Here is a 13,018-nt window from a genome sequence, read left to right as displayed (position 1 = left end):
AGACTGGTTAGGTTGTCCGGCACAAATTCTGGTTGTCTCGGACAACCGGACAACGCTTATTTCGAGCACTGTTAGGGATAGGGAGTAGGCGTAGGCGACTCCCTACTCTTTAACGGAGTAGGCGAGGTACGGTCCGGCATATTAGATAGTATTAGTACTAATAATTAGTACCAGGGTAAGTTCCGGCAGTACCCAGGGAGACATAGTCATAGACTCTACGGGCCACACTGACACATAAATGAATAGTTTATACAAAAAAATGTATACACAAAAACTATATATTTATGTGTCAGTGTGCAGCGCCAGCGGCAGCCAGCGTTTGTTGCAGATGAGCATAATGCCATTGCCATTTGGACGGCATTTGCAGGAAATTGTCGGCAATTGAATAACACCGGTACAGGTGAAAGAGAGTATAGAAACACTGGTAGTGAATAGATTTCGTATTTATTTAGCATTATATTTTATTGAAACGCTCCAAGTGCCTGTGCCGCGTGCGTGCATAATGTGAAACTAAAAGAGTGCACTCTACTCTCTAGTGACGAATTTCGCCGGAAAAAAATACCAAAAACGCTTTGCTGTTGTTTCCTCTCCTTCCCTCCCGAACGGGAAAAGTTAGCTGTGTATTCAGGAGCAAATTGAGAAAGAACAGTATCAGTTATAACAATATATACCGTACATTTATAAAATGTTTTACATTGTCTTAATAAATATTCACATAGTTAAAAAAATAAAAGTTATATTAATTTACTGCTATATTAACTATATAAGGTACACTGTATTTACATGTAACTGAATCATCGACTCTGTAAACAAACAGAGAAAACTGTCATGGCGTTTCAGGTTTGATTTCTATATCAGTAATACTAATAGTATACAGATATAATCGTATCCACCTTCTCGGTTATCGTTCCAATACACAACTTGTATAGTCAAATTAATATGCATTATGTCTATAAATAGTTATTCATTTACGATATACCTAACGTTGTGATTTCATCTTAAAAATAAGTTATCAATTACTAGAGTAGATAAAATACATGTCATCATTACTCATTACATTACCATTAGCATTAGTCTTAGACCACTGACCAATGCCAATTATGGCTGATAGGATCTATGTCCCCCAGGGTACTGCCGGAACGTACCCTGGGTACGGTCCGGTATACCGGAACGTACCCTGGTACTAAATACTACTATCTAATATGCCGGACCGTACCTCGCCTACTCCACTAACGAGTCTAGGGAGTCGCCTACGCCTACTCCCTAACCCTAACTCTAACCCTAACCCTAACCATATCAGCTAGATAGTTACCAGCTAGGGTACGTTCCTGTATACCGGACCGTACCCAGGGTACGTTCCGGTAGTACACTGGTGGATATAGACCCTATGAGTATGAGCCCAATTTTGCTAATGGTCATGTAACCAGTACCTAGTCCACAAATGCAGACGTTATAACTCTGCTTTGCTAATCTGAGGGTGCGGGTTTATCGGCTGCAGTCACCCTTGTAAAAATTGTTGCAATTTTTGTTGTGGGCATTGGATAGGTGAATCGAGTAGCACTGAGGGCGTGGCGGGGGTATATGTGACCCAAAATATCAAGTACATACCTTCTGTTTGTCAATATCGCTTTCAAAATCGGAAATAATTAAGGCTGACATCTCTGTCAGCTTAGCTCATAGGGTCTATGTCCCCCACGGTACTGCCGGAACGTACCCTGGGTACGGTCCTGTATATTGGAACGTACCCTGGTAACTATCTAGCTGATATGGTTAGGGTTAGAGTTAGGGTTAGGGAGTAGGCGTAGGCGACTCCCTAGACTCGTTAGTGGAGTAGGCCAGGTACGGTCCGACATATTATATAGTAGTATTTAGTACCAGGGTACGTTCCGGCAGTACTCTGGGGGACATAGACCCTATCAGCGTCTGTACCAGCGTCAGTCTGCCGTCTCTGTACACGATGGATGCTGACAAGGTAAAACAACTCTATGGCGATATTGCCGAGGAAAAGAAGTTCGACTTTACTCTGAAATCTGAGCAAATTAGTAAACTATGTTTCCTGCTGAACATCGGGAATAGCCGAAGTAACCGGAAGTGATGTTCATTGGTTGACAAATGTGAATGAAGACAGACTATTTTCTTTGGATGGTTATATTTACCATTAGGTAAACAACTTGATATATTCTTATATTGTGGCCGCTACCAGGAGATCATAGCGTGCATGCACGTAGATAAATGATTCAAGTTCAGATTAAAGTAAGTTCCACGCAATAGGATTGTATATATATTGGGCGCATATATTACTTATAAGTGCCACCTCCAAACTGGAGGTGGCTTTTCGTCATTGCGATAGACACGGCCGCAGACCCCATTACTGGGGTCTGCGTCGGCTCGGACTAACCAGTACTATGCATTGATGCATGACATGACTCTGACTACTAGTATAGCGCCTACATACATAACTATTTGCCTCCATCCAGGAATCTGTCTATTAGTATTATACATAAACTAAGGCAGATGGGGTCGTTGTTGTATCAGGTACTACAGATATGTACCCGAGGTAGTTTTAGGTTGTTTAGTATAATGTTTATATTTTATATAAGGTATGTTTAGGGTTAGGGCTAGGGTTATGGTTAGGGTACACTTCTGTAGTACGAGTCTGGTACACTTTGTGTATACATATATGTACCTCGGGTACATATCTGTAGTACCTGATACGACAATGACCCCTTCAGCTAAACTAAGGCATGCAAATAATGTTGAGGTTATATGCCATGAGTGAGTCATTGTTCTCTCTAATTCATGTATTTCTTATAAAGAGATAGTAAATAAATACAAATTTGATTGACTACTCAAGTTTTAACTCTTTAATATATACTTTATATTGCCTAATAATTCCATGTAAATGCCATATAAATACTCATCTAAAGCACACAATTTCGCCGCACGCAAGCCACTGCAAAACTTAGAAAAGATACAGTAGGTGGGAAAGCATGACTGTCATTGTCAAATTCACAGACTGCTCACCATGTTTCACACTATCACAGCACAAATACGCAACCTCTCACCTCCAACTCATTATCTGTGCATAGCCGAAGTTTCACTTGTTCAAAATATCACTCTTGAACTTGGGTAGCACATTATTTATAGTGCTACAGAAAATGATTTTTTACAGGCTTTTACGGGGTTTCTATGTGTAAATTAAGGGCATGTTTGTTTGGTCGGATCCACTGGATCCGTGGATCTGACTGTTTGTTTGGTCGGATCCACGGATCTCGATCCACCGAACCTGACCCTGCTAGCGAGGTGGATTTGAAGGGGATCCAATATGGCGGCCCACGCCTCAGCCAATCACAGCTTGTTCTTTGTTATGAACCATCCCGTGATAGGTCACAGCGAAACGCGAACCGTTGAAAGTGAGTTTGTTTGGGTTAGGGTTCGATCCAGTGGATCGAGATCCGTGGATCCGACCAAACAAACATTCCCTAAGTTCAACACAAATGCAAAAGTGATAATTTAAACAAGAGACGACTTGGCTATGCACAGATACCAGGATAGAGGCCTATGGTTACAAATTTCTCCTGTGAAAATATGAAACGAGTCGAGCAGTGTGCAGGGTTATCGCTCACACCTGCTCTATCTTTTGTGAGTTTGTCCACATTGGTGTGCGTGCGTCATGGTTGTGGCGTGTACAAAAACATTAGAACTTTGGTAGTAATAAAATTTGTGTTTATTTATCATCGTATTATTGTTTGCCAAATTTCCTGTTATACACACACATCTGTTCATGACGTAGTTCAAGCAACTTTCTCCATTGTTTGATATTTCATACTAGACCAGTGTTTCTTAACCTTTTTTAAGTCATGAACCCCTTTGAGAATCTGGTAAAAGCTACGGACCCATCTCCAGAAAAATGTACATAAGCACATAAATGCAATCATTTTTATGCACCTGGTTCATGGACCCCCTGAGGCCTATCCACGGACCCCAAAGGGGTCCTTGGACCACAGGTTAAGAACCCCTGTCCTAGACAATACTGTGCCCACTTAGGGAACAGTGTCTATTGAGTTTCAAAGGACTTTGGACCAGGATAGTACTATGCTATATCAAGAGCACTATGCTGCTTCAAGAGTGTAGAAAACTTGTATATTCTATATCTGTGGTATTAAAGTTATTGCCATGTTGTGTATATGTTATTTACTACTTTCATGATTTTTTTTCAACATCTTCATTTTTCAAGTTATCTTTTTGTTTAGAAACGTCTGCAAAAAGAGTTGATGACACTGCAGCTCAATCCACCAGTAGGAATTAAAGTCAACGGTGACCATGGATCAAGTCTAACTACGTAAGTATGCCTAGTAGTGCTAGAATTTAATCGAAGAGTTAAACAATTTTGTGACGGTTTGTTTGACCTGTTTTTGTAGCCTTAGTGTTTATGCCTAACCTGTTAAATGTGGCATTACTCTATACCAGACTTGTGTTTGGTAGCTGAGATCTATGATGTGACTACAAAATGGGGTTACCAATCATGCACACTCAACACCCAAAGTTGTCTTACTCCATTACTTCTAAAAATCATAGACACTGACATGATTTTGTTATAGTGTGGCCAGCTTGCAACACATGCCACTGCTGTCTATGTTACTGTTGAACTCCATTCAAGATTACTACATACTGTACATATGCAATAATTGTTGCATCTGTTAAATAGATATGAAGACTGATGTTAAAGTTTGAAGAAAATAATGTGGATTTTGATGAGGAATTTAAGCTAACATAAGAGTTAATCTTGGTCGTTTTTGAGTCGTTTAAAATTTCTCATAGCTGATTTTGGTTTTATCCACCTTTGTTTAGGTGGTATGTAGAAATGGAAGGAGCAACCGGAACTCTATATGAAGGCGAAAAATTTCAACTATTGTTTAAATTTACCAACAGATATCCATTTGACTCACCCGAGGTATGATTGGGAATGATTTACATTATATATTATTTGTTGATAATGAGATCATAAGTAGTAGTGCATAGGTGTGTGTGTGTGTGTGTGTGTGTGTGTGTGTGTGTGTGTGTGTGTGTGTGTGTGTGTGTGTGTGTGTGTGTGTGTGTGTGTGTGTGTGTGTGTGTGTGTGTGTGTGTGTGTGTGTGTGTGTGTGTGTGTGTGTGCGCGCGCGCGCGCGCGCGCGTGTGTGTGCGTGTCTGCTAACATAGTTGGGTCCATGCATGTGTGCTTAAGTAAAAGTAGGGAGTGTTGTTAGATTAATGTAGAATGTTTTGTTACAGCTGTTTTCACTTATTCCAGCTGTAACAGCCGTTTATGAATAAGTAGCAGTTTTAGGATATATACCGATTAAATGCAATAGTGTTTTGCTCAATAGCAATGCACGGGTGTCATAGTAATACATCAATAGCATTGCGGATAATTTATTTTTAACAATCTGTAGTTTTCAATATTGCAACATTAAAATTGCATGTTACTTTATTCACCACTAGTGATATGTTTTCGCATGTGAATATTCCTGAAAACCATTACTAACACTTCCTTTATTAATTTAAGTAACTTGACTGGTCTATGGGAATCTATGCATTATGCACTTTTAAAACTAGGTCACTTGCTATTCTCGAGTGTGTGAGTGAACCCACATGTTACTAGTCTAGTAAATAATGTAAACAAGTTTGTATGTACATACAATTACATACATACGAACATACAGGTGTTATAATGATATAATACGCAAATTCATAATACAAAATAGTATCGTTATGGTATCGCAAGTTTTTCAATGAAAGAAATAGTATTGGCAATAGTATCTTAATTATCGCAATACTATCACAATAACAAAAATTTCACCCAATAGTCACCCCTTTAAATTATAAGCTACAAACTTTCCTAGCATGTCTGGAGAATGGTATATGAATTAAGGTCTATGTGATTTTGGAAAATAAATAGTTTTTGAAGTGATAGTAAGCTGGATAAGCACAGAGTGTACATTATTATTATCAGGAGTGGATAATAGAGATCTCTATTATAGACCTCTATAATAGATCTCTGGAATAGACCTATAATAGACCTCTATAATAGACGGCTATAATAGACCTATAATAGATCTCTGTAATAGATCTATAATAGACCTTTATAATAGACCAATTATAGACCTCTATAATAGATCTCTATAATAGACCTATAATAGACCTCTATAATAGACATATAATAGACCTATAATAGATCTCTAATAGACCTATAATAGACCTCTGTAATAGACCTATAATAGACCTCTATAATATATCTCTATAATAGACCTATAATAGACCTATAATATACCTCTATAATAGACCTATAATAGACCAATTATAGACCTCTGTAATAGACCTCTATAATAGACCTATAATAGATCTCTAATAGATCTCTAATAGACCTATAATATCTCTAATAGATCTCTAATAGACCTATAATAGACCAATTATAGACCTCTATAATAGATATCTTTAATAGACCTCTATAATAGACCTATAATAGACCTATAATAGACCTCTATAATAGACATATAATAGACCTATAATAGACCTATAATAGACCTCTATAATAGACCTCTATAATAGAGCTCTATTATCTCTAGTAGAGGTCTCTATTATCCACTCCTGTTATTGTTACTCTTCTGACACTCCACCTCACTCAATAAATAGCCATAGAATACAATGATCTATGTTTATATTTCTCGTGTGTTTGTTGGTGTGTAAATATGGAATGTTTGCACTGCTACAGGTTGTATTTACGGGCACGAACATTCCTGTGCACCCACACGTCTACAGTAATGGCCACATATGTCTGTCCATTCTCACAGAGGACTGGTCACCAGCTCTCTCAGTTGAGTCAGTCTGCCTTAGCATTGTCAGCATGCTTAGCAGCTGCAAGGAGAAGGTGAGTGCGGGTAGCTACTTGTAGAGGGGGAGAGGGGTGTCAGCTGTTTGTGGGAAAGGGGGAGGGAGTCCATCAGGTATTCGTGAGGAGGGGGAGGAAGTCTAGGTATTCGTGGGTAGGGGGGAGGGAGCATTATTATTCTTATATCAACACCATTTCTGTGGCTGTTGTCAGGTGCTTGGGACGTCATTTAGTTTCCTAGTTGAGTAGCCTGCTACAACATGTACAAGACGTCATCGTTCGGTGTTAAACCTGATGCCATCCTATCGAGAGCCCATGGATCTGTCGATGCGGCAGCTGCTGCTGTTGTATCCATTACAAGCAGTCTCCCGCGGAGAAAGCTGCATATATATATAGGGACAGTGATTTTCCGATTAAAAAAATTGCCTTTTTCATTTGGAAAAATTATGAATTACCTTTAAAAGTAAAGAAAAAATGGAAATTCCGTTTTGCCATAGAGATTGTACATGCCAAAAATGCAAAATTCTGTTTACATATATTTGCATGAAAAAAAAGGTATTTGGCCACAGACTGACAGTTGGGTTGGCACCGAAACACAGGGCTACGAAAAGTCGTAATTGTAAGTCATTTTGCTCTGAAACTTGTCTAAATGTAAACCATATCATTACCAATGCAGCAATGCTATAATTGTCGACGTTTTTTTTGTGATTTTATTGAAATTTCCATGTTGTAATATGTTCAAATTACGTTTTCTGCGTTTTTTCCATTTGAAAACATCTTTTCCGTTTCCATGTTTTCTGTTCGTTTTCCGCGACCGCGGAAAATCACTGTCCCTATATATAGTGTCATTTCGCGAAAAATACTAACAAAAATATACATCTCTTATCAGCTGTGCGCCATGGTGGTGTGTTTACATGTTCATTTGTTTCGGATAACAAGTGAATTTTGTAAATCCTGAATTTAGCTGCTCACTCTGCTTTGAGTAGAAAGTGTATCGACTTGAAGATAGAGATATCATGCTGCATGCAGTATATTTGTACAAAACCTCTAAGTGTGTGTGTGTGTGTGTGCGTGTGTGCATGCGTGCGTGTGTGCGTGCGTGCGGGCGTGCGTGCATGTGTGGAGTAATGAGGTGGAAATGTGAATGTTGCTTCCGTAGTCCAACCTTAAGATTCTTAATAATTGGTTCTAGTGTCACTAGCAAAATCAACAGCGGGGAAAATTCTGTTACAGAATTTGATTCGCCTTATCTTACGCCTAGTGCTTCACATTCTACCTGTAAAACTACAATGTGGTTGATTCTATATGAGTACAATTATGTAGCTTATATCAATGTTTGTGGCTTATGAAACATGGCTAACCAATCGTTCATATTTGCATGCAATACTAACGGCAGTTGGTACATAATGTCTTGAAAGAAGTATAGGTACGAAGGCTCTCGACTACTTATGACCAACATGTGCAATGGTAATGACATTCTATGACATATTGAGACGTGTATGTACTAAGGTATTTACCTATAATGTCGCCTTGGTCAATGAGACAAGATTGGAACTTGTCAGCTTCCCGTAGCTCTGGCCCAATATTCTCTGCCACCCTATCGCGGCTGTACTCCTTTCTCTCTACCTGCTGGGCTTCACGAGGTGATTAGGCTCGGTTATGTCAGTATGTCCGTCATCGATACGTCATTGTCGGCAAACATATAAGCCACCAGCAGTAACGCATCAGTGTAGAGTGCCAACCATGTTTATGCATGAAGTTTTCGTCTCCTGCCTATACTAATTGCAGGTTGGGGAGAGTCATAATATCAATATCTAGCAGACTGGTGGTGGTGGTGGTGGTGGTGGTGTGAGCAGGTGGTAGCGGGTCAGTCTACTAGATAATGATCTATATCATCTCACTCCTGATATTATGCATAATAATAATGCATAATTGTCACCCTTACAGTTACAGGCATTAGCCCGGCTGTTGCCAGTTGTTTAGAAAGTCAAGTCAAGGACATTAGCCTCGTCTACACGACGAACCTTAACTCGAGTTAGTGATTATGTAGCGTCTACACGACAACACCCGATAGCGATTATTACCGATTTATTATGCATGCGTGCGTGCGTGTGTATGTAAACGTGTGTGCGTGTGTGCGTGCGTGTGCACGTATGCGTGCGTGCGTACGTGTGTACGTACACGTGCGTTTGTGCGTGCGTGCGTGAGTGCGTACATGTGCGTGCATGTGTGCGTGCGTGCATGTGCACGTACACGTGCGTGCATGAGTGTGTGCGTGCGTGTGCAAGTACACGTACGTGCGTGCGCGCGTGCGCAGGTACACGTTCGTGCGTGCGTGCGTGTGCACGTACACGTGCGTGCATGCGTGAGTGCGTACATGTGCGTGCATGTGTGCGTGCGTGCGTGTGCACGTACACGTGCGTGCGTGCGTCCGTGCGTGCATGTGCACGTACACGTGCGTGCGCGCGTGTGCAGGTACACGTGCGTGCGTGCGTGTGCACGTACACGTGCGTGCGTGCGTGTGCACGTACACGTGCGTGCGTGCGTGTGCACGTACACGTGCGTGCGTGCGTGCGTGTATACATACACGTGCGTGCATGCGTGCGTGCGTCCGTGTGTGTGCACGTACACGTGCGTGCGTGCGTGCGTGTGCACGTACACGTGCGTGCATGCGTGCGTGCGTCCGTGTGTGTGCACGTACACGTGCGTGCGTACGTGCGTGTGTGTGTAGGTACACGTGCATGCGTGCGTGCATGCATGTGCACGTACACGTGCGTGCGTGCGTGTGCACGTACACGTGCGTGCGTGCGTGTGCACGTACACGTGCGTGCGTGCGTGTGCAACCCCCACCCTCCCCCGCTCGATCGCTCCGCTCCCTCACATCGTTTCCTGTCCCATAATCAAATTTCTAAAATCTGGTCACCCTGTCTGCCCCTTCGAACTCCGCTGGGGTTTTCACCCCCAGACCGCCACTGAAACCGTTACGTACCACTTTAAAATTCCTTCCAACGGGCCTGTCTACACATATACACATATACACATACACACACACCCACACATACACATACATATACATATACACATACATAATACATATACACATACACATAATTATACAGGCACAAGTTATAGCAAGTCTTATAGTTATAGTTTCCTGTAGCTGTAGAGCGTATAATAGTCGCGACTGATCGTATTATTCCTTACGACATGCACTACCCGATTTAGTCACGCGACTCAATCGCCTAGTGTGTCCGGGTCGGCGAATGAGTCGCCCGATTGTACAATTCATCAGCCAATCAAACGGTGCCATTTTCAATCATGTGACTATCAATCTAGGTGGCGCAAGTGTTTTAGTGTTGCAGCGGGAGAAAAATCGCCGATGAATCGTGCTGATATTCGCCTAGTGTGTCCACTCTCAGTCGCCCGACTCATTCGCCGGCGACTATCGGGCGATAAAGTCACCCGATTAGATCGCATTAAAATCGCCTAGTAGGAAACGGATCAGAAACCTATTTCTAATTTTCGATTTTTAGCTTAAAAATAGGAAATGGGTTAGATACCCATTTCCTATTTAGACTTTTAAAATAGGAAACAGATCAGAAACCCATTTCCCATTTCCTATTTAGACTTTTAAAATAGGAAACAGATCAGAAACCCATTTCCTATTTTCTATTTTCATTTTAAAAATAGGAAATAGGTCAGAAACCCATTTCCTATTTTCTATTTTCACATTAAAAATAGGAAATAGGTCAGAAACCCATTTCCTATTTGCAACGTCAAATGAGAAAACAAACTAACGGTATGTACCGTGGTTGAGATGTCAAGACGTTTCCTTTGTTTGGTGTTAAGCCATTATGTCGGAACTTATTGGCAAATTCCACACTGAGCCTCGCATATTAAAATAAAAGCATTTTGGGGAGCCTACGAGGGTTACAGAACGTGTAGGTAAAAAGCTAATTGAATAATTCGTTATAAGCTCTAATAGCTTTAAGTCTGGAGGCAGTATAGCTGTGAGCTTACATTATGTAGTGTGTACTATTGTTTTCTGTGTGTACTAAAGTATTGTTTTAATATTACATCATGTAGCGTGTTACTAATGATGAAGCCTGATGTTACTCTTTTGCAATAGGTGATACAGGAAATCAGCATGCACTCGAAATTTTTATTGATAACAATAAATGCATTGTGTGGCATTATTTGCCAATGTGGTTAAATATAATATGTTGTTTTTCTCATTACAGAAGCGCCCACCTGATAACACATTTTATGTTAAGACCTGTAGCAAAAATCCCAAGAAAACTCGGTGGTGGTACCATGGTAAGTAAGCTACTCTCAAGGTTTTAGGCAAAATTACCGATTTTTCATTTTCAATTTTATTCGATGGCTAACACTATGTGCCACCTTCGTACATGCTCATTTCTTCATATAACGGTACATACGAACTGTCAGAGCGATTTGACTGCCCGCATACATGTGTAGTAGGCAGCTGCTGACGTCATCATTCAGTGACAACACTGCTACAGCTGTCATTTCATGTATTCATGTACATTCATGTACATCTGCTAGTGATCCAACAAATATCCCACGCCCAGAAATAGTTCTAACACCTCGCAACACACCTTCCTGTAGTGCGTGGTACAAGGCCCGCGTTTGTTGACATAATATTATTAGCTTTGTGACGTCAGGATGAGCGGAGTTCGCGCGTTCTGCGATGGTAACCTCGTAATTTCTCAGAATTTCTCAAGGTGCATGGAACATTTTACCAATTTAGTGGTGTCAGTTAGTCATGGATATGTCGCAGTAAGTACTAACAGTAGATATTTCACATACGTTCACCCATTTCGCACACAGGCAGTCAGTCACTCATTGTGAAAAATAGAAAAACCCTGATTTCTCCGTTTCGATTTCTGACATAGTAGCCGATGTATAAATGGATATTTCTCTGTGATTACAACTCGGATTAATTTAATTTTACACTCGTTTTAATGGTAACATATTGTGGTAAAGTAGTGCGTCAGGGATTGTTATTAAGTGCCGTATTTTATTAGTTATGCTTCTTTATTCGCTAAAATTTTCAATTCTAACACACAACTTGATTTTTAAGCAGTTTTTTCCAGTTTTCTCAGTAAATATGAAAATTAAAGAAAAATCCTGACATACTATTTTGGTCCATATTGTGCTTAATATGTGGCGAAAATTTTGTATCCTCACTCTTTCTGGTAATTTTTCCAAAATACTATTTTTACATAAGAATTCAAAATTTGTGTGGTAACATAATTAGGTGCTGGAAATTTCATGCATTTTTTTGGCTTGAGCATAGAGATATATCTCCTCTATAAATAAAACAAGTGATTGATTCGATTCATTCGCCAATAAACGTTTAATCTTTATTAAAGCAATACCTGTGCAAAAGGTGGAGAGCATCCTTAAGTTATGAAGAGTGTGTGTTATTTCAGTCATTGAACTTAACGTAGGTGAGATTTACTAGCTGTAATTCATCTATGGTTAACCTTAACTGTTAACAAAGCTCCTGTTATTAGACAGAATAAATGTTTTAGGTATTATCAGAAATGATTAAGACAAGAAAAAAGTGTCATTTTAAAACCATTGAAATGGGGCTCAAGGACCTGTGCCATCTTAATCCAAGTTCCTTACAGTGGATTTTAACCAACAACCAGATGTGTTCAGTGTACGCCTACTAAGTAACAACCCCTGGTGATGTCTACCCTCTCTCCCACTGAATTGTCAGTACTGGAGTCTCGGCTTGTCAGGGGGCTGTCGACAGCTGTGTGCCCAGTTGCTGTTGCTCACACGCCTACGTGCACATGCCACAGTGTTGGCCATTACCCTAGCGCCGTGCTACTCTATACATATATATCAGGAGCTAATAATGACAATATTTAACTAGAAACGGGCAGTTGTCGCCAACTACATGTATCCCCCGTGATCTAGTATGAATGGAATATCTCTGTAAGGACGTAGAAGGCAGGTAAAGTTAAATAAGTCACAAAGACAAAGGTTTGTTAGACAACTGGTCTGCCTCAGATGTGCAAGTATATGGAATCTGGTTTCCCCAGGGGGAAAATTTTTCCCGTGAAAAATTCCCCCCCCCCCCCCTACCCCCCTCTTCGTTACCGATGAGTTTTT

The 13,018-nt window shown here is 40.5% G+C and overlaps 1 protein-coding gene across 2 annotated transcripts in view; it reads left to right on the top strand.

The window, feature by feature from the left end:
• The first annotated feature begins 811 nt into the window (after positions 1 to 811).
• Positions 812 to 13,018, top strand: part of LOC106815230 (ubiquitin-conjugating enzyme E2 W-like) — a 26,102-nt gene continuing 13,895 nt past the window's right edge. Inside the window, exons 1-5 of one of the 2 annotated variants that reach the window (XM_014819660.1) lie at positions 812 to 840; positions 4,254 to 4,342; positions 4,852 to 4,954; positions 6,755 to 6,910; positions 11,113 to 11,188. In XM_014819660.1, coding sequence (XP_014675146.1) covers positions 829 to 840; positions 4,254 to 4,342; positions 4,852 to 4,954; positions 6,755 to 6,910; positions 11,113 to 11,188 — 436 coding nt within the window. In that variant the 5' untranslated portion in view covers positions 812 to 828. Of the gene's footprint in view, positions 841 to 1,934; positions 1,973 to 4,253; positions 4,343 to 4,851; positions 4,955 to 6,754; positions 6,911 to 11,112; positions 11,189 to 13,018 lie in introns of those variants that run through there. The other variant, XM_014819659.1, reaches the window with a different exon arrangement.

This window comes from Priapulus caudatus, unplaced genomic scaffold, assembly GCF_000485595.1.
Source record: "Priapulus caudatus unplaced genomic scaffold, Priapulus_caudatus-5.0.1 Scaffold1069, whole genome shotgun sequence".
Classification (NCBI taxonomy): Eukaryota; Metazoa; Priapulida; class Priapulimorpha; order Priapulimorphida; family Priapulidae; genus Priapulus; species Priapulus caudatus.
Note: the sequence above shows the minus strand (reverse complement) of the source record. Positions and strands in the feature narration are given on the sequence as shown.